The sequence below is a fragment of the Hyaena hyaena genome, unplaced genomic scaffold, assembly GCF_003009895.1.
Source record: "Hyaena hyaena isolate Hyena2069 unplaced genomic scaffold, ASM300989v1 scaffold_263, whole genome shotgun sequence".
NCBI classification, from domain to species: Eukaryota; Metazoa; Chordata; class Mammalia; order Carnivora; family Hyaenidae; genus Hyaena; species Hyaena hyaena.
This window is the reverse complement of record NW_024080897.1, coordinates 1546208-1572982: the sequence shown is the minus strand read 5'-3', so window position 1 is coordinate 1572982 and position 26775 is coordinate 1546208. Positions and strand designations below refer to the sequence as shown.

The 26775-nt window shown below is 38.1% G+C and overlaps 1 protein-coding gene across 1 annotated transcript in view; it reads right to left on the bottom strand.

Annotated features, from left to right (window-relative positions):
- DNAJC3 (DnaJ heat shock protein family (Hsp40) member C3) overlaps positions 1-26775 on the bottom strand; it is a 69155-nt gene that overhangs the window by 19640 nt on the left and 22740 nt on the right. Inside the window, exons 3-4 of the mRNA XM_039245708.1 lie at positions 18726-18850; positions 16701-16775 (exon numbers count right to left, since the gene is read on the bottom strand). Coding sequence (XP_039101639.1) covers positions 16701-16775; positions 18726-18850 — 200 coding nt within the window. The remainder of the gene's footprint in view (positions 1-16700; positions 16776-18725; positions 18851-26775) is intronic.

The window sequence follows — 26775 nt, the reverse complement described above, 5'->3', positions numbered from 1 at the left end:
TCTAAGATGGCTCCAAAAAGACCCCTACCTCCTGGAACTCATACCTCTGTGTGAGCCCCTCCCCTGTGGTCTGGGATGGAGCTGTGACAAAGGTGACGGCGTCACTTCCTTAGTCAGGCACACTAAGTGACTTCCCCCTTGCCGGCACTGGCACTGGCTCTCTGGCCGGCAGTCTCCTGTCTCCTCCCTGTCCGCTCCGGAAGCGGGCCGCCCTGCGCCCTGCGGTGGGTGCTTTATGCAGAGACCCACAAAAGAAAGAACCAAGGGAGGCCTCGGGCTGAACAGAAGAAACAGAGGCATCAGTCTAACAGCTGAAGAGGCATTCAATCCTGCCAATAACAAAGTGAGTTTGGAAGTAGTTCCTTCACCAGCCAAATCTTCAGATAACATTGTAAACCTATCTGATACCTTCACTGTGGCCTGGGTGAGACCCTGGAGCAATGGACCCAGCTAACCCTGGCCCAGATTCCTGACTCCATGAACTGTAAGATGGTAAAGGTAGGATGCTTTAAGCTACTGAGTAATTTGTTAAGCAGCAACAGAGAGATAAGATAGTAGTTTTACCATTTTTCAATGGCTAAGTTGTGAATATTTCCAGATTTTGTATTACTAATGTTTTAAAGTAAAATCTAAATGGGGGCGCCTGGGTGACTCAGTCAGTTGAGCATCCAACTTCGGTACAGGTCATGATATCACAGTTTATGGGTTTGAGCCCCGCATCAGGGTCTGTGCTGACAGCTCAGAGCCTGGAGCCTGCCCGGGATTCTGCGTCTCCCTCTCTCTCCCCCTACGCTGCTAGTGTCCTCTCTGTCTCTCAAAAATAAATAAACGTTAAAAAACATTTTTTTAAATAAAGTTAAAATCTATACAGGGAAAAAAAACAAACCCTCAACCCAAACCTTGGCTTTATCGCTTACTCTCTGTATATTATTTACATTTACTTCACCAATAAAAGGAGATAATAATGCTTACACCCTGAGGAGCAGTCATTGAGAAATCAGAAAGACCACCACATAGCAAGTATTCCAAAAAATGCTAATAAAAATCCCAAGCTCCGTTTTTGAACTTTCTATAATACATAAATTCAAAATGAGGGGAGAATGCAAAAGATGTAATACACACTTTAAAAGCCCATTGCATTTATTTCCCATTGCATTCCATACCAGCCAACTTAAACTGGATGCCCTTTATAAGAGTGAGAGCAATTAAAGTCCCACAATAATAAAACCTTAATTTGACTCAAGGTCAAAATAAAATTAGACTTTGGCATAATATACATTCACCAAACTGCTGTTCAAGAAATTAATCTTTCCAATCCTATTAAATTTAATTATGGTTTTAAGAGGTAAATAGCACAAATTTACATTTTTAATTTGATACTATTTGAAAGCATAGAAAAATACATAATATTTAAAGTATACTGCAACATTCTCTAGCAACTTCTAGAATCTGTCTTCACAAATTCTTTCTGCAATCTTTAAGGGAACTATACAAAAGTGATACTAATTTGAATGTCAATAAAAAGAAAAAGCCAAATTTTTGAAAAATAATTGTATCTAAGTCAGGGAGTAGGTGATTGAGTTAAAGTATTCTGAGGTCCCTGTAATTTTCTGGAGGATGCTAAAGACACTGATTACCTGTAAAACTTATTAAGCATGGATGTTGAAATTTCTGAAGTAATGACTAGGAGAAAAAGATACTCTTTTTTTTAAAATATTTTTTAAAATTTAATTTTTGTTTATTTTGAGAGAGAGAGCGAGCAAGCAAGCAGGGGAGAGGCAGAGACACAGAATCTGAAGCAGGTTCCAGGCTCTAAGCTGTCAGCGCAGAACCTGACGCAAGGCTCAAACTCACAAACTGTGAGATCATGACCTGAGTAAAAGTCGGACTTTCAACCAACTGTGCCACCCAGGCACCCCGAGAAAGATATTCTTAAGGAATATGTCAACTGACAGAAAAGAAATAGTTGGATAAATAGAATCTAAGAGAAGTAGACACAAAAGATGTAAAGTTGCCTTTCTTATACCAACCAAGCCAGCAAAAACTACACTGTTGATAACTAGTGTTGTTGAAGTTATGGGGCACATGGAACTCCCCTAAACTGCTGGTGGGAACATAAATTGGAATAACCACTTAAGAGGACAGCAGTGCCAAACCGTTTGGCCAGGTTTAAAATGCCCATAACTTTCAAAGTAGCAATTAGCTTCTTATGTATATACCCTAGAGTGGTGATTCTCAGCATATGATCCAGGGACCCTTGGGAATTCAGGGGTCTGTAGGGACAAAAGTACATATGGATAAAAGACTAAGTACGCACTCAAAGTGCAGGCAAAACTAATGGATTTCATTATGATGACAGAGAACTACAAGTTCACTGGCAGGATTTCAGAGTCCACATTGCAACTAACCAATAACAACTATTGGACTTTTGGTGTAAAATCAAAGAGTATCCACAATTATATAAAAAGACTATTCTATTAAAACATTCTTCCTTTTCCAACTGCTTATATGTATGAAGCACATTTTCTTCAATAATACTTCAACCAAAATATAAATCAGACCTGGGAATCTATGGTCTTCAAGTAAGCCACATATTAAAGAGATCTGTAAAAATGTAAAACATATCTCTCATTATTAAATTTTTTGTTGTTTTTGAAAATAAAGTTAGGTTGCATGCAAAAAAAAATCTGTATTAACATAATGGGTTTGTTACTTTTAAATTAATATTTTTTAATCTCTAAAATTAACTTCTAATCTTGTAAATGCTGATAAAGAAAAGGTCTTCGCAGCCCTCCACACTGGCCAGTATAATGGGACCCTGAGAGCCATCCTAGGAGCGAGCTGCTGCCCTGGAGGGACTCAGCACGTATAAGGAAAACAAGCAAGAACGTTCAATGAACCTGGCAAAATATAAACTCCAATACTTATTAAATTCATAAATAAAACCTTCCTGAAACAAAACATGGAAATGTCAGGATAAGCTAATTCCTTGCAACATGAGAAAAAAGATATCTTCAAGATTCCAACTCTCTTGTTCCCTCACAGTTTAAATCAAACCAACACCCTTTAGACGTCCCATCTCCTCCTAGCTTCCCTAACTGTAGTAATCGCTTCTCTCTAAACGCTGAAATCAAGAAAGAAACTCTACAAGGAAGTGACCTAAGAAATCATCTTGTCTAATCAACTCTCACTTTGTAAATGAAAATACTGACTTCTCACAAATGATAACTTGCCCAACATCACCACACAACAACTAATCAGGAGAAAAAGTGAGGTGGGTCTCCAACTTCTAGCCGTGTGTCATTCTCAATCTTATCTTTTTCTATGTCACTTCTTATAAATATCTCTGTGCTATTAATTTTTCACATATTTAGTGATTATTTCCTCCAACTATAACTGCTAAAAAAACAGGATATATGCCTTCATGCCTACATTGCATGCTTATTTTTCTTCTTCATTTATACTATTACCCATGAGCTAGATTTTACTGCTCCAATTTTAGATAAAGAAATTGAATGATTATATGAGTTGCCAGAAGTCTTGCTTACATTCCAACTAAGGTCTCTATCTCCAAATCCCATATTTTGGATGATAGTGATGATGAAGATCAATCATGACAGCAGAAAACACTGAGAGCTTTCTAGGTTTCAGGCAATATTCTAAAGCTAAACCCAAAACCCTAAAGGACATTTTGGATTATCTCCATTTTACAGAGGAGGAAATTATGACTCAAAGTCATTTCCAGAGCCTACATTCTTAACCGCTCTTTCTTACGTGTACACTGATGCCAAACATGCAACTGCCCACCTTACATCTCCAAAAGGATACCTTAACAGCATTTCACTAAGAATTCCACATCCCATTCCCAATCCACTGCCACTGTCACTATCCCATGTTAAAAAAGGGCTCCTCTTAAGTGCTGATGCATAGGGCCACATGTACCCCAATGTTCATAGCAGCACTCTCAACAATAGCCAAAACACGGAAAGAGCCTAAGTGTCCATCAACTGGCGAATGGATAAGAAGATGTGGTTTATCTATATCATGGAATACTACATGGCAATGAGAAAGAATGAAATCTGGCCATGTGTAGCAACATGGATGGACCTTGAGGGTGTTATGCTGAGCGAAATTAAGTCAGGCAGAGAAGGACAGATACCATATGTTTGCATGTATAGGTGGATTAGGAGGAACTTAACGGAGGACCATGGGGAAGAAGGAGAAAAATAGTCGGGGAGAGGGAGGGAGGCAAACCATGAGAGACTCTTGAATGCTGAGAACAAACTGAGGGCTGATGGGGGTGGGGGAAGGGGAAGGGGAACGATGGGCATGGAGGAGGGTACTTGTTGGGATGAGCACTGGGTGTTATATGGAAACCAACTTGACAATAAACTATTTAAGAAAAAAAAATGGCGTGAATGCAAGGAATAATAAGGAAAATATTCAGTGATAATAAAATAGGACTTTGAAATGGAAAAAAAAAATGGCTCCTCTTAGTATTGAAGATCATGTTAGAGTCCTCTTTCCTTGATGTAATTATGAGTATGACTCCATTTTACTGCTGATACCTTTTAAGCCTCATCCTTCCCTCTTATGTTTCTGCCTCACGTCTGAGGAAGGTGATAAGAAAGCATACTTCGATTTCTCTCAGAGTGGAAGGAGTCTTACCATAAGCCCATCAATGTGACTACATATGCACAAAAATGGCCTAGCACACCTGAGTCCAGTTATTAACACAACTGGTATGATACATATGGATTTTAAGTGCCAAAGACTTCAAGAAGTTAATGTATACAAAAAGGCAATGAGCAGAGCAGTATGATAATAAAAATGTATGTCTAAGTCTCAAATAACTCTTTCTACAAGCAGAAAACAAAAATACTAAGTTATAAGAAGGCATTATTTAACAAGCAGCATTTATTTTTTAATAGTACATAAAATAATAACATATCTTACAATTGATAGCTTCTTATATCTGTTGAATTATGGCATATGAGTATTATTTCTGATTGAAAGAAAAATAGAGCAACTGTAGCAAGCTGTTGCAGTATACACTACTATCTTTATATTGAATTATAACCATATTTATTTCATGCGTTTGAAAGTACTACTCCCTCTTATTCCTAGCTCATAATACTTAGAATTTTTTTTAATGTTGCTTATTTCTGACTTAGTTAACTTGAGGCAACACAATCATTCTTTCTGTATTAAAGATTAAAGATGGAAAAAACAATGCCTAAAGCTATATTGATGCATATAGTGGATTTATGTTAGGTTGTTTTCAAGTAACATAAACTACCAATGAGGAGTTTATTTAATAAAAATACTACCAAAGCTTTGTACTTAAATTAAAAATTAAACTGCAATTGGCACTGATATTTATCTAGTAATATGGTCGCTCACCAAAACAAAATGCAAATTGCCAGCTTTGTCAAAATAAAAAATAACGAAATATGAAATAAACATTTAAGTTGATCATTACCTTTATTGTACTTTGATCACACGAACACTGTCTTGCTCTAAATATTTTTCACTTAAAGTCAAAGCATTGATAGCAAAGATAAATAAGGAACAGATAAAACACTGAAGACCAAGAACAGATGAGTTGAAAGTACATTTACTGTATCTTGAAGTTGAAGAAGGAAGAATTCATAGATCACAAATTATTAAATAAAATGAGTTGCTGAGAATTAGGAAAATTTTAATTTTTTTAATGTTTATTTTTTGAGAGAGAAACAGAGCATGAGCATGGGAGGGGCAGAGAGAGAGACACACACAGAATCCTAAGCAGGCTCCAGGCTCTGAGCTGTCAGCACAGAGCCCAACACGGAGCTCAAACTCACCTACCATGAGCTCATGACTTGAGCCAAAGACGGACACTTAACCAACTAAGCCACCCAGGAGACCCAGGAAATTTTTATAAAAATAAGAGAGTCAAGGGAGCCTGGCTGGCTGAATCAGTTAACCATCCAACTCTTGGTTTCGGTTCAGGTCAGCACAGAGGCTGCCTGGGATATTCTCTCTCTCTCCCTCTCTCTGCCCACCCCCATTCATGCTGTCTCAGTCTCTCTCAAAAATAATAAACTTAAAAAATAAAAGAATAAGAGGACCAAACCATATGATCATTTCAACAGATGCTGAAACAGCATTTTACAAAGTAAACATTCATGATAAAAACCATCAACAAAGTAGATTTAAAGGGAACATACTTCAACATAATAAAGGCCATATATGAAAAACCCACATCAAACATCACACTCAATGAGGAAGAAGAGAGAGCCCTTCTCCTAAGGTCAGGAATAAGACAAGGATGTCCACTCTCGCCACTTCTATTCAACATAGCAACTGGAAGTCCTAGCCATGGCAATCAGACAACAAAAAGAAAGAAAAGGCATATAAATCTCTAAGAAGTCAAACTTTCACTATATGCAGCTGACATGATATTATATACAGAAAACCTGAAAAACTACCCAACAACTGCTAGAATAGATAAACAAATTCAGTAAAGTAGCAGGATACAAGATCACTCTAAAGAAATCTGTTGCACTTCAATACACCAATAATGAAACATCAGAAAGAGAAATTAAGAAAACAATCTGATTTACAACTGCACCCAAAATGATAAAGATACCCAGAAATAAACATCACCAAAGAGGTGAAAGACCTGTACTCTGAAAACTATAGAACACTGATGAAAGAAAGTGAAGATGACACAAAGAAATGGAAAGACATTCCATGCTAATGGACTGGAAGAACAAACATTGTTAAAATGTCTATACTACACAAAGCAATCTACACATTTAATGCAATCCCTATCAAAATACCAACAGCATTTTTTCACAGAACTAGAACAAACAATGCTAAAATTTGTATGGAACCACAAAAGACCTGGAATAGCCAAAGCAAGATTTAAAAAAAAAAAAAGGACTAAGTTGGAGGCATCACAATTCCAGACTTCAAGTTGTATTACAAAGCTGCAGTAATCAAATAGCATGGTACTGGCACAAAAATAGATACATATAGACAAAGGAACAGAATACAAAATCCAGAAATAAACCCACAATTATATCAATTAACCTTTGACCATCCAATGAAAGACTATCCAACGAAAAAAAGACAGTCTCTTCAACAAATGGTGTTGGAAAAATTGGACAGCAACATGCAGAAGAATGAAACTGGACCACTTTCCTACACCATATGCAAAAATAAATTCAAAATGGATTAAAGACCTAAATGTGAGACCTGAAACCATAAAAATCCTAGAAGAGAGCAAAAGCAATAATTTCTCTGACATCAGCTGGAGCAAATTTTTCTAGATATGTCTCCTGAGGCAAGGGAAACAAAAGCAACAACAAACTATTGGGACTACACCAAAATAAAAAGCCCCTGGATGTGATGAACTGGAAGTGGTGAATTACTACATTGTACACCTAAAACCAACATTAACATTGTATGCTAACTAACAGAAATTAAATCAAAACTTTAAAAAATAAGACAAATTTAAAAAATAAAAAGCTTCTATACAGCAAAGGAAACAATCAACAAAACTAACAGCAACCTACAAATTGGAAGAAGATACTTACAAAGGACATATCCAATAAAGGGTTAGTATCTAAAATATATAAAGAACTTACAAAACTCAACACCCAAAAAACAATCCAATTTAACAATGGGCAGAAGACATGAACAAACATTTCTCCAAAGAAGACATACAGACATATGAAAAGATATTCACTGTCACTCATTGTCAGAGAAATGCAAATCAAAACTATACCTCACACCTGTCAGAATGGCTAAAATCAATAACACAACAAACAACAGGTGTTGGTGAGGATGCAGAGAAAGGGGAACCCTCTTGCACTGTTGGTGGGAATGCAAACTGGTGCAGCCCCTTTGGAAAAGAGTATGAAGGTTCTTCAGAAAGTTAAAAATAGAACTATCCTATGGCCCAACAATCACATTACTAGGTATTTACCCAAAGAATACTAAAACACCAATTCAAAGGGACACATGCACTCCTATATTTATAGCAGCATTATTTACAATAGCAAGGATATGATAGCAGTCCAAGTGTCCATCAATTAACGAATAGATAAAAGAAGATGTTTAAGAAACAGGACCGCCTGGGTGGCTCAGTCAGTTGAGTGTCCAACTCTTGGTCTTGGCTCATGTCATAATCTCATAGTTCGTGGGATCGACCCCCACATAGGGCTCAGTACTGACAGCGTGGAGCCTGCTTGGGATTCTCTCTCCCTCTCTCTGTGCCCCACACCTACTCACTCTCATGTTTTCTATCTCATAATAAACCTTAAAAGAAGTGTTTAAAAAACAAATGAGCAAAGGGGAAAAAGAGAGGGAGAAACCAAGAAACAGACTCTTAATTATAGAGAACAAACTAATGGTCACCATAGGCGATGGGGCGGGGGTAATTAAGGGGATTAAAGAGTGCACTTGTGATGAGCATGAGGTGATTAAAATAAAAACTTTAGGTAAAAAAAGAAGTATGAGAGGCAGCATATTTTCTCTACCCATCCTCATCTCCTAAATAATTCCCTGAGTCTATTGGAAGGAATAGCATGGACATGTAACCAATCTGAACAATCCAGAAACCTGGGCGACATACCTAATTATTCCTTCTCCCTTACCATAATCACTGTATCTCTCTTGATCCAACCTCCTAAATGTCTTATTTATTTCTCTCAATCCCCAACTACTCTAATCTTTGGCCTCCATAAAGTCACACTTGGATTACTTACTACAACAGCTTAATTATCAGACTCTGCTTCCACTCTGTCTTCTTCCAACCCATTCCCCCAGAGTACCCTGGGTTTTACTGAAGGAAAACCCTGATCATGACATTCCTAGCATAAACCTTCCATGGCTATTAAACGAATGAACACACACACACACCCAGGTCCCAGCACTACACATGCCCTCTTTGCAATCAGACCTCTGATCACCTGTCCAACATTCTCAAATCCCTACTCTAGTGGTGTAGAGGTGTTGTTTTCTTAAATGACAGGATATTCACCTTCTGCCTGGATGGCCCTCCCAGCCACTCTGCTAACACAGATTCATTCATCCCCTTAACATTCAGACTTCAAGTACATTCCCTCCTTTAAAAAAGGCTTTCTTGGGGCGCCTGGGTGGGTCAGTCGGTTAAGAGTCTGGCTTCGGCTCAGGATATGATCTCACGGTTTGTGGGTTCGAGCCCCGCGTCAGGATCTGTGCTGACAGCCAGCTCAGATCCTGGAGCCTGTTTCAGATTCTGTGTCTCCCTTTCTCTCTGACACTCTCTTGCGTGCGCTCTCTCTCTCTCTCTCTCTCTCTCAGAAATAAAACATTTAAAAAATTTGAAATAAATAAAAATTAAAAAAAGTAAAATATCAGCAAAGCTTTTTGTAGATATAGACAAGTTTATTCTAAATTTATATAAAAAGGTACAGACCATGGAACAGCTAAAATAATACCGACAGAGATGAATAAAGGAGGAAGGAATCAACTCCACTCCCTATTAAGACTCCTTATAGAGCTAAACCATCAACAGAGTATAGGAGTGGCAGAGGGACAGACACACAGACAAGAGAAGAGAACCCAGAAATATACCCACCCAAGTATGGCAAACTGTCTTATTTTTAAAGGTGCGAAAGTACTTCAGTGAAGGACGAAAAGCCTTTTCCAAATACACTGCTGGAACAAGGGCATATCCAAAGGCAAAACAAATCAGCCTCAACCTAACTTCACACATTAGACAAACATTAACTCAAAATAGACCAGACTTATATGTAAAACATAAGACCATAAAACTTTTAAAAAATAACATAAGAGAAAACCTTTGAAACATAGGCTTGGGGAATAGGTCTTCAACAGGACACCAAAAACAGTAAACGCAGAAGAAAAAACAATATTGATAAATTGGATTTCATCAAAAGTAAAAACTTCTGCTCTCTGAAACACCTTGTGAAGAGTAAAAGACAAGCTATGGACTGGGAGGACATATTTGCAGGCCACACATGTGATAAAGTATTTAAAATACATAAAGAGGGGCACCTGGGTGGCTCAGTCAGGTAAGTGACCGACTCTTGATCTTGGCTCAGGTCATGACTTCATGGTTCTCGTGACCAAGTCCCCAGTCAGTCTCTGTGCTCACTGTGTGGAACCTGCCTGGGACTCTCTCTCCCTCTCTCTCTCTGCCCCTCTCCTGCTCCCAGGCACACCCATTGCTCTCTCAAAATAAATAAACTTCAAAAAGAAAAAAACAGTGACAAAACCACATACTGGCAAGGATGCAAAGGAACATAAGATGGCACAGTCACTCTGAAGGACGGTTTGGTGGCTCCTTATAAAACTAAACAGGCAATTATGACACAACCCAGAAAGTACACTTCCAGGCATTTATCTCAGGAAAAGGAAAACTTCTGTTCACACTAAAACCTATACAAGAATGTTTGTAGCATAAAAAAAAAAAAGAGTTCAGAGCAGTTTTATTCATAATAGTGAAAAAATGGAAATAACCCAAATGTCCATTAATTGATGCATGGGTGTGAAGCATATACCATGGAATACTTAGCAATCAAAAGGAAAAAACTAAGTGATATATCCAACAATCTGAATGCATCTCCAGGGAATTATACAGAGTAAAAAAGGTCAATGCCAAAGGTTATATACATTTGTCCATGTATGCAACATTTTTGAAATGCCAAAATTAAAGAAATGAATAACAAATTAGTGGTTGCTGAAAGTTATTGATGAGGGGCCAAAACAGTACATGAGGGAAGTGGGTGTGGTTATAAAAGGGCAACAGAAAGAATCCTTGTGGCAACAGAAGTGCTCAGTATGTTAACTGTGGTGTAAAGAAAACATCTATCAAATTAAACACACACACAGAAACGGACACTAAGCCTGGGTGGCTCAGTCCGTTGAGCATCTGACTCTTGGTTTTGGCTCAAGTCATGATCTCACAGTTCATGGGATGGACCCCACATCCAGCTCTGCACAGACAGTGAGGAACCTGCTTGGAATTCTCTCTTTCTCCCTCTGTCTCTGCCCCTCTCCAGATCGCTCTCTGTCTCTCTCAAAATAAATAAATAACATTAAAAAAAATGACTACTACTAAAACTGAGGGAATCTGAATAGACAGGTAGATTGTATCAATGTCAATACCTTTGTTGTAATATTGTACTATAGTTTTACAAGATGTTATCATTGGGGAAAGCGGGTACTGGGTAAAGGGTATACAGGACCTCTCTGTATTATCAATTACAACTGTATGGGAATCTGTAATTATCTCAATAAAAATTTCAATTAAAAAAAACATTCAATCTAGTTGCGCACTGTCATGGAAGTATCCTGTAATAATAGCGAGGGCAGTTTTAAGAAGGCACTAGTAGAAGTACGACTATCAGAAAACAATCTCAAAATGGAAATGCTGGTTCTTTGAAAGAATAAACAATACTGATAAACCCTTAGTCAGGGTGATCAAAAAGAAAAGAGAGAGGACCCAAATACATAAAATCATGAATGAAAGAGAGAGGACACAAATACATGAATGAAAGAGAAGAGATCACAACCAATACAACAGAAATACAATTAACTGTAAGAGAATACTATGAAAAATGATATGCCAACAAACCAGGCAATCTGGAAGAAATGGACAAATTCCTAGAAACTCATGCACTACCAAAACTGAAACAGTAAGAGACAGAACATTTGAACATACCCATAACCAGTAAAGAAACTCAATCAGTTATCAAAAATCTCCCAACAAGAGACCTGGGCCAGATGGCTTCCCAGGGAAATTCTACCAGATATTTATTTTTTTTTAAATAGTATTCTTTTTTTTTTTTTTAATTTATTTACTTATTTTGAGAGAGAACATGCACACGTGAGTTGGAGAGGGACACAGAGAGAGAATCCCAAGCAGGCTCTACGCTGTCAGCACAACAGAGCTCGATATGGGGCTCAAACCCAAGAACCAGGAGATCATGACCAGAGACAAAACCAAGAGTCAGACACTCCACTACATTATTCACCATGACCAAATGCGATTTATTGCTGGGCTACAGGGCTGGCGCAGTGTTTGCAAATCAATCAACGCAACACACCATATTAACAAAAGAAAGGATAAGAACTATAGGATCCTCTCACTAGATCCAGAAAAACCATTTGACAAAATACAGCATCTTTTCTTGATAAAAACTCTCAAGAAAGTAGGGAATAGAAGGAACATACCTCAGCATCAAAACAGCCACATATCAAAGACTCACAGCTAATAACATCCTCAACGGGGAAAAACTGAGAGCCTTGCCACTAAGGTAAGGACAGGACAGGGATGTCCACTGTCACCACTGTGGTTTAACTCAGCACTGGAAGCCCTGGCCTCAGCAATTAGACAACAAAAAGAAATAAAAGGCATAGAAATTGGCCAAGGAAGAAAAAATTTCACTCTTCGCGGATGACACGATACTCTACATAGAAAACCCAAAAGATTCCACCAAAAAAACAGCTAGAATTGATACATGAATTCAGCAAAGTCACAGAATATAAGATCAACATACTGAAACCGGTTGCAGAAAGAGAAATTAAGAAAACAATCCCACTTACAGCTGCACCAAAAACCTTAAGATACCTAGGAATAAACCTAACAACCAAAAAGGTAAAAGTTCTGTACACTATAGAAAACTACAGAAAGCTTATGAAAGAAACTGAAGAAGACACAAAGAAATGGAAAACATTCCATGCTTGTGGACAGAACAAATATTGTTCAAATGTCAATACTACAAAGCAATCCACACATTCAATGCAATCCCTATCAAAACAGCACCAGCATTCCTCACAGAGCTAGAACAAACAATCCTAAAATCTGTATGGAACCAGAAAAGACCCTGAATAGCCAAAATAATGTTGAAAAAGAAAACCAAAGCTGGAGGCATCACAATTCCAGGCTTCAAGCTGTATTACAAAGCTCTAATCATCAAGACAGTAATGGTACTGGCGCAAAAAGACACAAAGATCAACGGAACAGAACAGAAAACCTAGAAACAGACCCACAAACGTATGACCAATTAATCTTTGACAAAGCAGGAAAGAACATGGATTGGAAAAGACAGTCTCTCCAGCAAATGGTGCTGGGAAAACTGGACAGTGACGTGCAGAAGAATGGACCTGGACCACTTTCCTATACCACACACAAAAATAAATTCCAAACAGATAAAAGACCTAAATGTGAGGCAGGAAACCATCAAAATCCCACAGAACACAGGCAAGAACCTCTTTGACCTTGGCCATAGCAACTTCTTACTTGGCATATCTCCAGAGGCAAGGGAAACAAAAGCAAAAATTAATTACTGGGACCTCCTCAAGATAAAAACCTTCTGCAGATCAAAGGAAACAGTCAACAAAACCAAAAGTCAACTGACAGAATGGGAGAAGATATTTGCAAATGACATCAGATGAAAGGTTAGTATCCAAAATCTATTAAGAACTTATCAAACTTAACACCCAAAAAAACAAATAACCCAGTGACAAAATGGGCAGAAGACATAAACAGACACTTTTCCAAAGAAGACATCCAGATGGCTAACACATGAAAAGATGTTCAACATCACTCATCAGGGAGCCACAAATGTTCAACATCACTTATCAGGGAAATACAAAATCAAAACTACAATGAGATACCACCTCACACCTGTCAGAATTGCTAAAATTAACAATTCAGAAAGCAATAATTGTTGGCAAAGATGTGGAGAAAGGGGAGCGCTCTTACTCTGTTGGTGGGAATGCAGCCACTCTGAAAAACAGTACGGAGACTCCTCAGAAAATTAGACATAAAACTACTCTATGACCCAGCATTTGACTGCTAAATCCAAAAGATACAAAAATGTTGATTTGAAGGGGCACATGCACCCCAATGTTTATAACAACACTATCAAAAATATCTAAATTATGGAAAGATCCCAAATGGCCATTGACTGTTGAATGGATAAAGATGTGGTATGTATACATATACATATACATATGTTTGTGTGTGTATATATATATATACATATACACACATACATACATACCAAATATATGTATATATATATAAAATACATATATATTATATACATACCACATATGTATATGTATATACATGGAATATTAGATATACAAATATAAGTATATTTATACATATATATGTAGATACACACACATACACACACGGAATATTACTCGGTCATCAAAAAGAATGAAATCTTGCCATTTGCAACAATGTGGATAGAACCAGAGGGTGTAATGCTATGCAAAATAAGTCAGTCAGAGAAAGAAAAATGTATGATTTCACTCATGTGGAATTTAAGAAACACAACAGGTAAACATAGGGAAGAAAAATTAGATAAAAACAGACAGGAAGGCAACCATAAGACTTTTTTTTTTTTTTAATTTTATTTATTTATTTCTGAGAGAGAGAGAGGGAGACAGCGTGAGCAGAGGACGGTCAGAGAGAGAGGGAGACACAGAATCTGAAGCAGGCTCCAGGCTCTAAGCTGGCTGTGAGCACAGAGCCTGACGCGGGGCTCGAACCCACGAATCACGAGATCATGACCTGAGCTGAAGTCGGACGCTTAACCGACTGAGCCACCCAGGCGCCCCTCTGTGAGGTTTTAATATTGATCACAAAAGAGACATTAACTCAAGACATACCCAAAATTCAAAGAACTCACTTTTCCAAAAGAATATAGCCAATGCCCAGTAAGGATTAATTTTTGCTAAAGCTTTCTTCTAAATTGTGTTATTTCTAAAAGGCTACTGTAATGTTGTGATTGAGGAATAATCTACGTAAAAGATTTCAGCATTTGTTAAAAAAGAAGGAAACCCATTCTTATGTTTCATCATTCATCCATCCATTCAACAAATTTCTCACAACACTTGCTATGTACAAGAACAGGGCTGGGGACTCAGACCCCATCACATCCCAACACCTACCCTTTGGCCTGCTCTTAAGCACCTTCCTAAGTAGTAATGAAGTTAGATAAACATAAAACGACATCCAGTTTTACTGAGACCCTGAGACAACTACTGATTAGATTTTAATACAATTAAGTCTAATGTTTAATTTCTCTGCATATGACCGAGTATTGTGAAAACACTGAGGTTATGAATAAAATACTAAGGTTATGAAAATATTAGAAATCTCAGTTTTATTTTCATAGTAGTTATCATCTACTAATTATTTGTATAAACTACAAAAATGCAAATAACGAACAATGGGGTTTTACACAGTTGATCCTTGAACAACACAGGGTTAGGGGTACCAATACCACCCACCCCATGTAGTCAAAATACTCATATAACTTGTGACTCCCCCAAAACTACTAGTAGCCTACTATTGATCCAGAAGCCTTAGCAATAACATAGTCGACTAAAACATATTCTGTATGTTATACGTATTATATACTATATATTCTTACAATGAAGTAAGCCAGAGAAAAGAACATGTTATTAGGAAAATCATAAGGAAAAGAAAATGCATTAATAGTATTTATACAGCCCACATAAAAGTGGACCCATGCAGTTCAAATCCATTTTGTTTAAGAGTTAACTGTTAATGGGGCGCCTGGGTGGCTTAGTCGGTTAAGCGTCCGACTTTCGCTTGGGTCATGATCTCGCGGTTCGTGGGTTCGAGCCCCGCGTCGGGCTCTGTGCTGACTGCCAGCTCAGAGCCTGGAGCCTGTTTCAGTCTGTGACTCCCTCTCTCTCTGACCCTCCCCTGCTCACGCTGTCTCTCTCTCTCTCCTAGAAGTAAATTAAAAAAAAAAAAAAAGAGTTAACTGTTAAGAAACAAATCCATATGGAACAAAAAATGCAGGGCTTAAAATAAGCTTCATGAGGGCATAAAGACATTGACTGTCTCTTCAACAAATCATTTTTCAATCACATGTAACATCCCCCAATGAATTCAAAACACTACACTTTGTAGAGTAGCCATACAGGAAATTACAAAACTCCCTTTTAAAAATGTCTCATTATTCCTTCAAACCACATGAAGGGTTTCTCAGGGGTTTCTAGAGGACTTTTAGAATAGTTCAGTTGTGGGGCGTCTGGGTGGCTCAGTCGGTTGAGCGGTCTGACTTCAGCTCAGGTCATGATCTCATGGTTTGTGGGTTCAAGTTCCGCATCGGGCTCTGTGCTGACAGCCAGCTCAGAGCCTGGAGCCTGTTTTGGATTCTGTGTCTCCCTCTCTCTGACCCTCCCCTGCTCACGCTGTCTTGCTGTCTCTCTCTCTCTTCGGATTCTGTGTCTCCCTCTCTCTCTGAACCTCCCCTGCTCACACTGTCTCCCTGTCTCACTGTCTCTCTCTCAGAAATAAATAAAACATTTAAAACATTTTAAAAAAAGAAAGAAAGAATAGTTCAGTTGATATCTCTAGATTCTTACAGAAAACAAAGCAGACCATGTGAGCAATATAAACTGAATTGAAATTATATATTCATTCCATATACTTTACCTTCCAATTCTTAAAGTGATTCTTCAATGTCAGCCACTATGTATTAATTCAGAAACTGTGACTTTTATATATACAAATCAAATGATTTTCCCTTTTAGCTATAAACTTATTACTAAACATCTTACTATATAAAAAAATAAGTCCAACATGTTCACTCATCTTCATAAAGGTGTTCAACATCTTCATAAAGCCAAATACAAGTTGAACTTACCACTTTTTTAAAATCCTCTTCTGCTTCATCAAGTTTTCCTTGTTTGAGTAGTAAGTGACCTCTCTGTAACCTTGCCTAGAAAAAAGGGTGTTCTGAGAACGAGCATTTCCAAACTTTCTTTAAACACAAAGAATAAAACCAAGTAACATAATGAATTATTAATGAAATATTTATTTTCCCAATGCCCATTTGGCCTACACTCTTGAGAACAATTCCTGAAACCAATGAATGTGTATAATTTTTAAGCATTAAGTATGCTTCCTTAAAAATACTTTTTATGCTATATCCCCCAAAATTGAAAATATGTATACACACAAAATCTTGTAAATGAATGGTCAAATGAATAGCTAAAAAGTAAAAACCACCCAAATTCCCATTAACTAATAAATCATAAGTAAATGAGACATATACATACATACACACACACACACACACACACACACACACACACACAAACACACAAATATGGAAAATTAGCCAAGTATCCAAAGAAATGAAGTACTGTCACGTGCTACAACATGGGTGAACCTTGAAAACAATATGCTAAGTGAAAGAAGTCAGACACAAAAGGCCAAATACTGTATGATTTCTTTTATATGAAGTGTCCAAATAGGCAAATCCACACAGACAGAAAAAAAAGTGGTTGCCAGAGTCCAGGGCATAACTGGAAAGGGATTGCTAATGGGTACTCCATTTCTTTTAGGGGTGATAAAAATGTTCTGGAACTAGACAGTGGAGATGCCTGCATAACCTTGTGAATACACTAAAACACCACTTTTAAAAAAGGATGAATTTGATGGTACATGAATTTTATCTCAATTTAATTTTTTTTTTGCCATCGTAATAACTTTTTTGTCACCACAAAAAAAGCTGTATAATTTGGAACTTTACCAAAGTTTTAGAAATAATTTTGTTTTTATTAATTCTCAGTGGAAATACTCACTACAACCAAATAACAATACCTCTTCCCCTTTCCTATCCTTTTCCCCATGTATCATCTTCCCCCCTCCATCTCTGATATTCCTCTTCTCATGTGCATGAGAAAGAAAATTTTCACGCATCTCTTCCAAGAATACGAACTCTCTGATGAACAATGTGACCCTAAGACAGAAACCATATTGATATTCCACTAAAACTTAATGTATTACTTTTACAGTACAAAAAATTTCCCTGATTCTCTGTTAAGGGCATCGACACACATAAAAAGCAAGATGAAAGCCACTTCAACTAACTAATAATACTAAGAAAATGAACTACTTAACCTTTGTGAAAGGTTGCATTCACTTAGGTAGGTAAAGTAACAACAGATTAAAGAAAAGGCTGACGCTTGGGAATTTCATCCCAAAAACAACAGTAATATTTCAAACTAAACATTCACTCATATCTAATCAGTTATCTTAAGTCTCTTCTGGAATATGGCAGGATATAAACAATAAATGGGTTACCAAATCAATTTTGAAACCATCTAACCTACCCTATTATTTTAAGGCATTACACTAACCTGCCAAACATCAGGATATCCCATTAAACTGTAAATTCCTCCATTTCTGAAGCTTATGTGTTGGTTGCAGGAGATGGCTCCGGCTAATTCAGAATTGTGTCCTCACCACAAACCACCGCGTAAGTGATCTATCTCCTTTTCTTAATCATTCCTGTGATAGCCTGAACGGGGAACTACTGTCAGTCACCTGACAGCCTTTTAATTCAATGGCCTCTTGATCACCTGGTTACTCAGCCTCACATCTAGCCCTGCACTCCCCTCTACACAAAGGTCTTTCTAAGGCACAAGGCTGATGTCACTGCCAAGCTTCTACAATTCACCAAATGTACCCACTGTTCCTCTTTCACACAGACCTTTGATTCCAGGGTCTTTGGATTGTTTTTGCTGCCCAGTCTACTACACATACACGGCAGCTTCCTACACTCCCCAGCTATGCCCAGCAGGCTGGCCCTTACCTTTAAAGACAAATTACCTCTTCCAAATTCCTTTAAGTTTTCCTTTAAAGAAAGTTTAGATGCACTTACTGCAGTGAAATCCATCTTCAATTCAATCACTTTAGTTAAATCAGGAAGCGCTGCTTTTGATTTGCCCATAGCTAAAAAGACAGTAGCTCTCCGATAGTAAGCAATATAGTTATCTGGGTCACCATCTGAAAATTAAAATAATAAATATTAGCACTTGGTAATTTATTTAAAAACCCAAATCACTGGGGCGCCTGGTGGCTCAATTGGTTAAGCATCCAACTTCGGCTCAGGTCATGATCACACAGTTTGTGGGTTCGAGCCCCATGTCAGGCTCTGTGCTGACAGCTCAGAGCCTGGAGCCTGCTTCTGATTCTGTCTCCCTGTCTCTCTGCCCTTCCCCTGCTCATGCTCTCAGTCTCTCAAAAATAAACATTAAAAAATTAAAAAATATGGGGCGCCTGGGTGGCTTAGTCGGTTAAGTGTCCTACTTTCGCTTTGGTCATGATCTCTCTGTTTGTGGGTTCGTGCCCCGCGTCGGGCTCTGTGCTGACTGCCAGCTCAGAGCCCGGAGCCTGTTTCAGTCTGTGACTCCCTCTCTCTCTGACCCTCCCCTGCTCACGCTTTCTCTCTCTCTCTCCTAGAAATAAATTTAAAAAAAAAAATTAAAAAATAAAAACCCAAATCACCTAAACCATACTAGGTTTGCAATTCCCTTAAGGCATTGAGTCCTTCCATCAATAATGGGTCAAGTTGACTAGCAAGATCACTACAAATAAATCCAGAATAGGATTGACAAAGTATAGTCTCTGAGCCAAATCCAACCCACAGCCTTCAAGAATATCTTTTACATTTTTAAAGAGTTGTCAAGAAATAAAAATAAAAATAAAAGCACAGAGACTGTATGGCTGCAAAGCTTAAATATTCATCATCTGGCTCTTTAAAGGAAAAGTTTGCCAACCTCTGATCTAAAATATTGACTATATTTGGCTTACAACTTTTTTAAGTATGTAATTCAGTCTTTGTCTTTACTGAAATTTCCTTAAGTAAAATACTGATTGAGGGGCGCCTGGGTGGCTCAGATAGTTAAACATCTGACTTCAGCTCACGTCATGATCTCATGGTTCATGAGTTCAAGTGTCAGGCTTTGTGTGGATAGCTCAGATGCTGGAGCCTACTTCAGATTCTGTGTCTCCCTTTCTCACTCCACCACTCGTGCTCTCTCTCTCTCTCTCAAAAATAAATAAACATTTTTAAAAAATGTTTTTAAATACTGATTACGAATGTAATGTAATGCTTTACTCAGAGGATTTAAGAAAATTAGAGACTTCCAATTAAACTAATAGATTAAATGTACAATCTCTGCTCCCTCACAAATTCCAACTAAAATGGAAGTGAAGAAATAAAGGTACAAACTTTAGGACAAAGGAGGAGAACGGAAATGAGACAAGACTAATTATGTTAACAATATTTGAAAGAAGGAAAACAGATGGATGCATTAAGCTTTTTTAGCTAATTCCACTTTACCCAACACCTACACTTAGAAGTAAACCTTGTGCTGCCCAACAGTCCTTCTAGAAAGCAATTTTGGAATACATATGTGTATATACATATGTTCTTGACCAAATCCAGCCATGTGTCTTACACAAATAAATATTTATGTATACAGTTCTATTATTATAAGATTTACAACCAAAACTCTCTTAAAGTTGTATCCATGAAGGTCTTATCATCTGAGAAACATGATGAATGGGAATCTATGGCAGGACAGTATATCATCATTCAAAATCATGGTTTTGAGCAGTTGTTAATGGCATTAACCTACCTGAACCACTGCTGGACAAAAGAGGGCAGGAGGAGAGAGCAGGCTACAAAGTCATATATGAAAGAAGATATACAAAGAGCTGAAAGCACATGAAAAGATGCTTACTATCACTAACCATTAGGGAAATGTAAACCAAAACCACACTGAGATACCACTTCCCATCCATTATGATGGCTATTACAAAAAACAAAGGAAGGAAGGAGAGAAAGGGAGAGAGAGAAATGGGGAACAACTGCTTAATGGGTAGTTTTAGTCCGGGAGGAAGAAAAAGCTCTGGAGATGGAAGGTGATGCAGGTTGTACAAATATGTGAACACACTTAATGCCACTAACCTAATACACTTAAAAATGGTCAAAACAGTGAAATTTTGTAATACACTTTTCATTATACTATTTTATTAGGGTTGTATTTTTGAAAAACTAATAAAACTGGGCATTTTCACAATTAAAGAAGTTACTATTTTCCTCAAATCTAAAACAAAAATCAAAAATAATCCATACATCCCAGCTAAACATCACTGAAATTTCCTTCCTGATCAATTTTGCTCAGAAAACCAGGAAAAAAGATCATAGTCAGCAGCCTGTATATATGGTTATTTCCTACAAAATGCTATAACCTGAGGAAAAAGTAAGAAATGGAGTAACTATATTTAGAGCATAAATGATCTAGAATATTCTTAGATTCAGTTTATATTTGATTTAGTATGTATATTAAAAATATATGAGTCTGGTCAGCATAACTGGCCAGAAGAATGATTTGCTACCAGCCCTTTTAAGTGACTGGCACTGAAAGTTAAGAGAAAATTCACCACATGTCAACTGAGCAGAGAGGTCAGATTTTCTTCTTTATACTGAACATACATATTCCAAAATGTTTCATAATAAACTTGGAGTACTATATAAATTTTTTTTAAAAACTTAAGTTTTCTATGAATTATTTATACGAAGCAAAAAATAAATACTAGAAATAACAGGACTTAAGACCCGGAGTTTACATCACACATGATCATCTTCATATGTCCAAATCCTACTCAGTCTCTGAGGCACAGCTCAAATGACTCATTTAATGACACATGCGAAAATATACCTTCCATTCCCTCAATTTCCATAACGTTCTATAACATAGTATGCCTCTTACCGTGCCCTTAACACTCATCACCCCCTCTGGTATCAATTATTTATACACACACCTCAGTCTAGGGAAAATAAACTCGTTGAGTGCACTCACTCTAGTGTCTCGGGATCACCTGGCCCACAGGTACTCAAATAAAAGGAAATGGAAACAAATTCCTGATCACCACAATCAAGGCCAACAGTGAGACCTGCCTAGGACAAACAAGGGGCTAAAGTCAGGAGAGACATGGCTTTTTTTTGGTCTTTCTTTCATTCCCACAGGACACTGTAGTACTCAGCAGGTCCCTGGAGCTAGCCCGCGTTCCCACAGGGTCTCCGCACCGCTACGCTAGCCCAGGAGCTCCTGCCTCGCTTCTGGCCTTGATTCCCGGGCCTTCTCGTTGAGAAGGCCCAAGAAACTCTTCACATGGGCTTCTGTTGTGTTTGCCTTCCCTAGTGCCATCCTGTTGTGGACAAGGAGGAAGCACGCCAACATCAGCCATGCCATAGACCAAGAGCAACATTTCCCAGCCTCCGGATGGATATGGTCCCCTTCCTTCCAGAGCCAGGTCTGTAAACCCAGAGGACAAATGTTTTGTTGTCATACTCTGTCCAAGCAGAAGAGGCTGTTCTCAGAGTGGGACAAGAGAGGGAGGGGCTGAGGTCTCCGCTGCACGGCCCGCCCTCTGGTCCCTGCAGTCTTCCCAAGTTGGCACAGAGGGTCTGGTCTGGCAGACACTACCATCTCGTGCTTTCAGAAGAATTGCTGCTTGTAAATTCTGACCTCATTGGTCCGGCAAAGTTTTCCATTAGGAGTGCTTTCCATCCAGGAGGCAAAGCAAACACACATCTGGTCACACAGTTCCCCTTCTCCGTGCCAGCCACCCCACTCGGGGAGTCCAGAGAACCAACCTGGCTCCTAAAGAGATGTGCCTCACGAGGATATTCAGATCATTCTCCCATTAGAAATCAGTAATGGCATTTTGAAAAACAGATGTTGGCTTTTTTGAACTCTGTATCTAGTTCTTTCAAGAAACAAAAGAATGCTTAATGCCAGCATTAGGCAATTTCTCAAGAGGGTACCTACACTAAATATTGCACTGGACTTCTATTTGAGAAAAAACTGACCATTTCAGTCTATGTAGAAAAATCTCCAAAGAAGATTACATATGACATAGCTTTTAAGTATTTGATTATATATATATAATGTCTATATATAATAATCTGAAGCACTTTTATTTATTCTTCAGTTTTTACGTATTTTTAAGATATGAAATGGGATTACAGCCCCATCTTGTAACAATGAACCTAGAAAATTAAGGAATCAAATGACAATGGCTCAACATATGTATCAAGGATCAATGTTCCGGGTGCCTGGGTGGCTCAGTTGTTAAGCATCTGACTTCAGCTCAGGTCATGACCTCACAGTTCGGGAGTTCGAGTCTCATAGTGGCTGAGCTCCAGCCCTGCTTCAGGTGAACCCTGCTTCTCTTTCTCTCTCTCTCTCCTCCCCCCACCTCCTTCTGACCCTCCTGGGATTTCTCTCTCTCTGCCCCTCGTTCACTTGCACACGCGCTCTCTCACGCTCTTACGTGTTCTCTCTCAATAAATGTACTCAATTTTTTTTCTACTTTTTTTTTCATGTTTTCACTGAATATCTTGTTTGTTTTTAATATAATTTATTGTCAAGTTAGCTAACATACAGTGTATACAGTGTGCTCTTGGTTTCAGGGTTAGATTCCTGTGATTCATTACTTACATATAACACACAGAGCTCATCCCAACAAGTCTATCCTCAGAGCCCCTCACCCATTTTCCCCTCTCCTCCGCATCCCCCCCCATCAACTCTCAGATTGTTATCTGTATTTAAGAGTCTCTTATGGTTTGCCTCCATCTCTGTTTGAAACTATTTTTTCCCGTTCCTTTTCTCCATGGTCTTCCATTAAGTTTCTCAAGTTGCACACATGAGTGAAAACATCTGACTTATTTCACTCAGCATAACACCCTCCAGTTCCATCCATGTTGCTACACGTGGCCAGATGTCATTCTTTCTCATTGCCATGGAGTATTCCTTGTGTATATAAACCACATCTTCCTGATCCGTTCATTGGTTGATGGAGATTTTGGCTCTTTCCATAATTTGGCTATTGTTGAAAGTGCTGCTATGAACATTGGGGTACATGTGCCCCTATGCATCAGCACTCCTGTGTCCCTTGGGTAAATTCCTAGTAGTGCTATTGCTGGGTCGTGGGGTAAGTTCTATTTTTAATTTTTTGAGGAACCTTCACTGTTTTCCAGAGCGGCTGCACCAGTTTGAATTCCCACCAACAGTGCAAGAGGGTTCTCATTTCTCCACATCCTTGCCAGCATCTGTTGTTTCCGGAGTCATTAATTTTAGTCACTCTGACCAGTGTGAGGTGGTAGCTCAGTGTGGTTTTGATTTGTATGTCCCTGATGATGAGTGACATTAAGCATCTTTTCATGTGTCTGTTAGCCATCTGGATGTCTTCTTCAGAAAAATGTCTATTTATGTCTTCTGCCCATTTCTTCACTGGATTATTTGTTTTATGGGTGTTGAGTCTGGTAAATTCTTTATAGATTTAGTATAGGGTTAGTACCGTTCATCTGATATGTCATTTGCAAATATCTTCTCTCTTTCTGTTGGTTGCCTTTTAGTATTGTTGATTTTTTCCTTTGCAGTGCAGAAGCTTTTTATCTTGATGAGGTCCCAATAGTACATTTTTGCTTTCATCTCACTTGCCTTCCAATCAATGTTCTTAGCAGCATAAGGTCCCTTGAATGGCAAAACAAAATAGCTTTCCCTAAATCTTCATCTTAAAATACCAACAGTTCCTAGAACTAGTGTCCATTCCTATCTCATTGTGTATAAAGTAGCAACTGAACAAGGATTGGTTTAAAAAATTCATGCTCAGTTTCTCACAATACAAAATCTGGTAACCTTGAAAATAATCACTTATCCTGTTATCCATTCAATATACAATACAGTTCATTATTTAAAATACTTGCAAGCCACCTATAGAAATACTGGATTTCATGAGAAAACATGCCATTCAAATTGTTATACTAGTTTATTAGACATTTGAACAGGAGAGATGGATTTAAAGTCTAATCTTCAAACTATCAAGAATTCAAATATGAGAAAATCAGCTGTAATAAAATACAACTACTATCTGAAGAAAATAACAACAAATGATGTTATAAACAGTGGTAGTGGAAAACAAAAAGAACACCACACTTGTCTAAATGCAGAAAAATTTTATTCTTGTTCCCAGCTAACTCAATTCTACCCCTCTTTTGAAACTTTTACCGAGAATCTACCAGAAATTAAAATAATAATGGCAAAATAGGATACTACCTATCTTTATCTCACACACACACACACACACACACACAAACACACACACACACAGAGAGGAATATTACTCACCCATAAAAAAAGAATTAAATCTTGCCATTTGCAATAACATGGATGGACATAAATGGTATTATGCTTTATGCTAACTGAAATAAATTAGGAAAAGATAAATACCATATGATTTCACTTATCTTATTTTTAAAGATTTTAGTTTTAAGAAACCTCTACACTCAACATGGGGCTTTAACTCACAACCCCAAGATCAAGAGTCACATGCTCGGGGCGCCTGGGTGGCTCAGTCGGTTAAGTGTCCGACTTCGGCTCAGGTCATGATCTCATGGTTTGTGGGTTCGAGCCCTACATCAGGCTCTGTGCTGACAGCTAGCTCAGAGCCTGGAGCCTGTTTCAGATTCTGTATCTCCCTCTTTCTCTGACCTTCCCCTGCTCACGCTGTCTCCCTCTCTCAGAAATAAATAAAAAACATTAAAAAAATTTTTTTTAAAAAATGAGTCACATGCTCCACTGACTAAGCCAGCCAGGCAACCTCCATACAATTTTACTTATATGTAGAATCTAAAAAAAAACCAGCATAAACAAACAAACAAAAAACAGACTCTTAAATATAGAGAACAAACTGATGACTACTGGATGCAGTGGGGTGAAGATATGGGTAAAATAGATAAAAAGGATTATTTTATAAATAAGTCAGAGATGAAACACACAGTATGAGAATATAGTCAGTAATACTCTAATGTTGTATGAGGACAGATGACTACACTTATAATGGTGAGCACTGAATCGTGTAGAACTGTCAAATCACTATGTCGTCCACCTGAAACTAATATAACATTGTATACTAATTATACTTCAGTAAGAATAATGACAATGGTAATAACAACAACAAGATTCCACCTAGCCTTAAAAAGTTCACAATTGGGGCGCCTGGGTGGCTTAGTCGGTTAAGCGTCCGACTTTCGCTTGGGTCATGATCTCGCGGTTCGTGGGTTCGAGCCCCGCGTCGGGCTCTGTGCTGACTGCCAGCTCAGAGCCTGGAGCCTGTTTCAATCTGTGACTCCCTCTCTCTGTGACCCTCCCCTGCTCACGCTCTCTCTCTCTCTCCTAGAAATAAATAAAACATTAAAAAAAAAAAAAAGTTCACAATCTTTTGAATGTGATGTTTGAATGTGATGTTTAAAAAGTCACTACTTTTTTCCCTTCTGTCTAAATGTGAATAGTAAATGCCCATCCCCATTTCCCAAATGAGGTCCAAATGTGATGAGAAAGCAGTATGATAGGTTTGTGACAAATAAATGTAGACATAGATTTTTTTCTGATTTAACAAAACTATAAATGTGACACTGATTTCCTTACCAAGCAAATGGAGAAACCTATCATTTCAGACATGCCTACCATTTAATCCACCACATTAGACAGTCACTCCTGCCAAAGATAGCTCAGACATTCTGTTAGGTCTATCAAAAAAGTGATCTTCAGACCCCAGAATCCATTATCTCCTTAAGACCATGCTGTGGGAATGAGAGTCAGATCATTTTCATACTGCACTGCAGTTTTCTCTAATGACATATCTCTGAACAATACTTGTGTCTGACTACTTCATAACACTGAAATGGATGCAACGGTTTCAGAAGACTAATTGGAAAGTGGTAATCAGCATGCTTCCTTAAATCACAGTTTCCAACAGATCAAGAATATTTCCCCATCTTAAATCTTAAAACTCCTGCCAAAAATACTCATATGCCAGATACAACATTTCCCCATCTTAAATCTTAAAACTCCTGC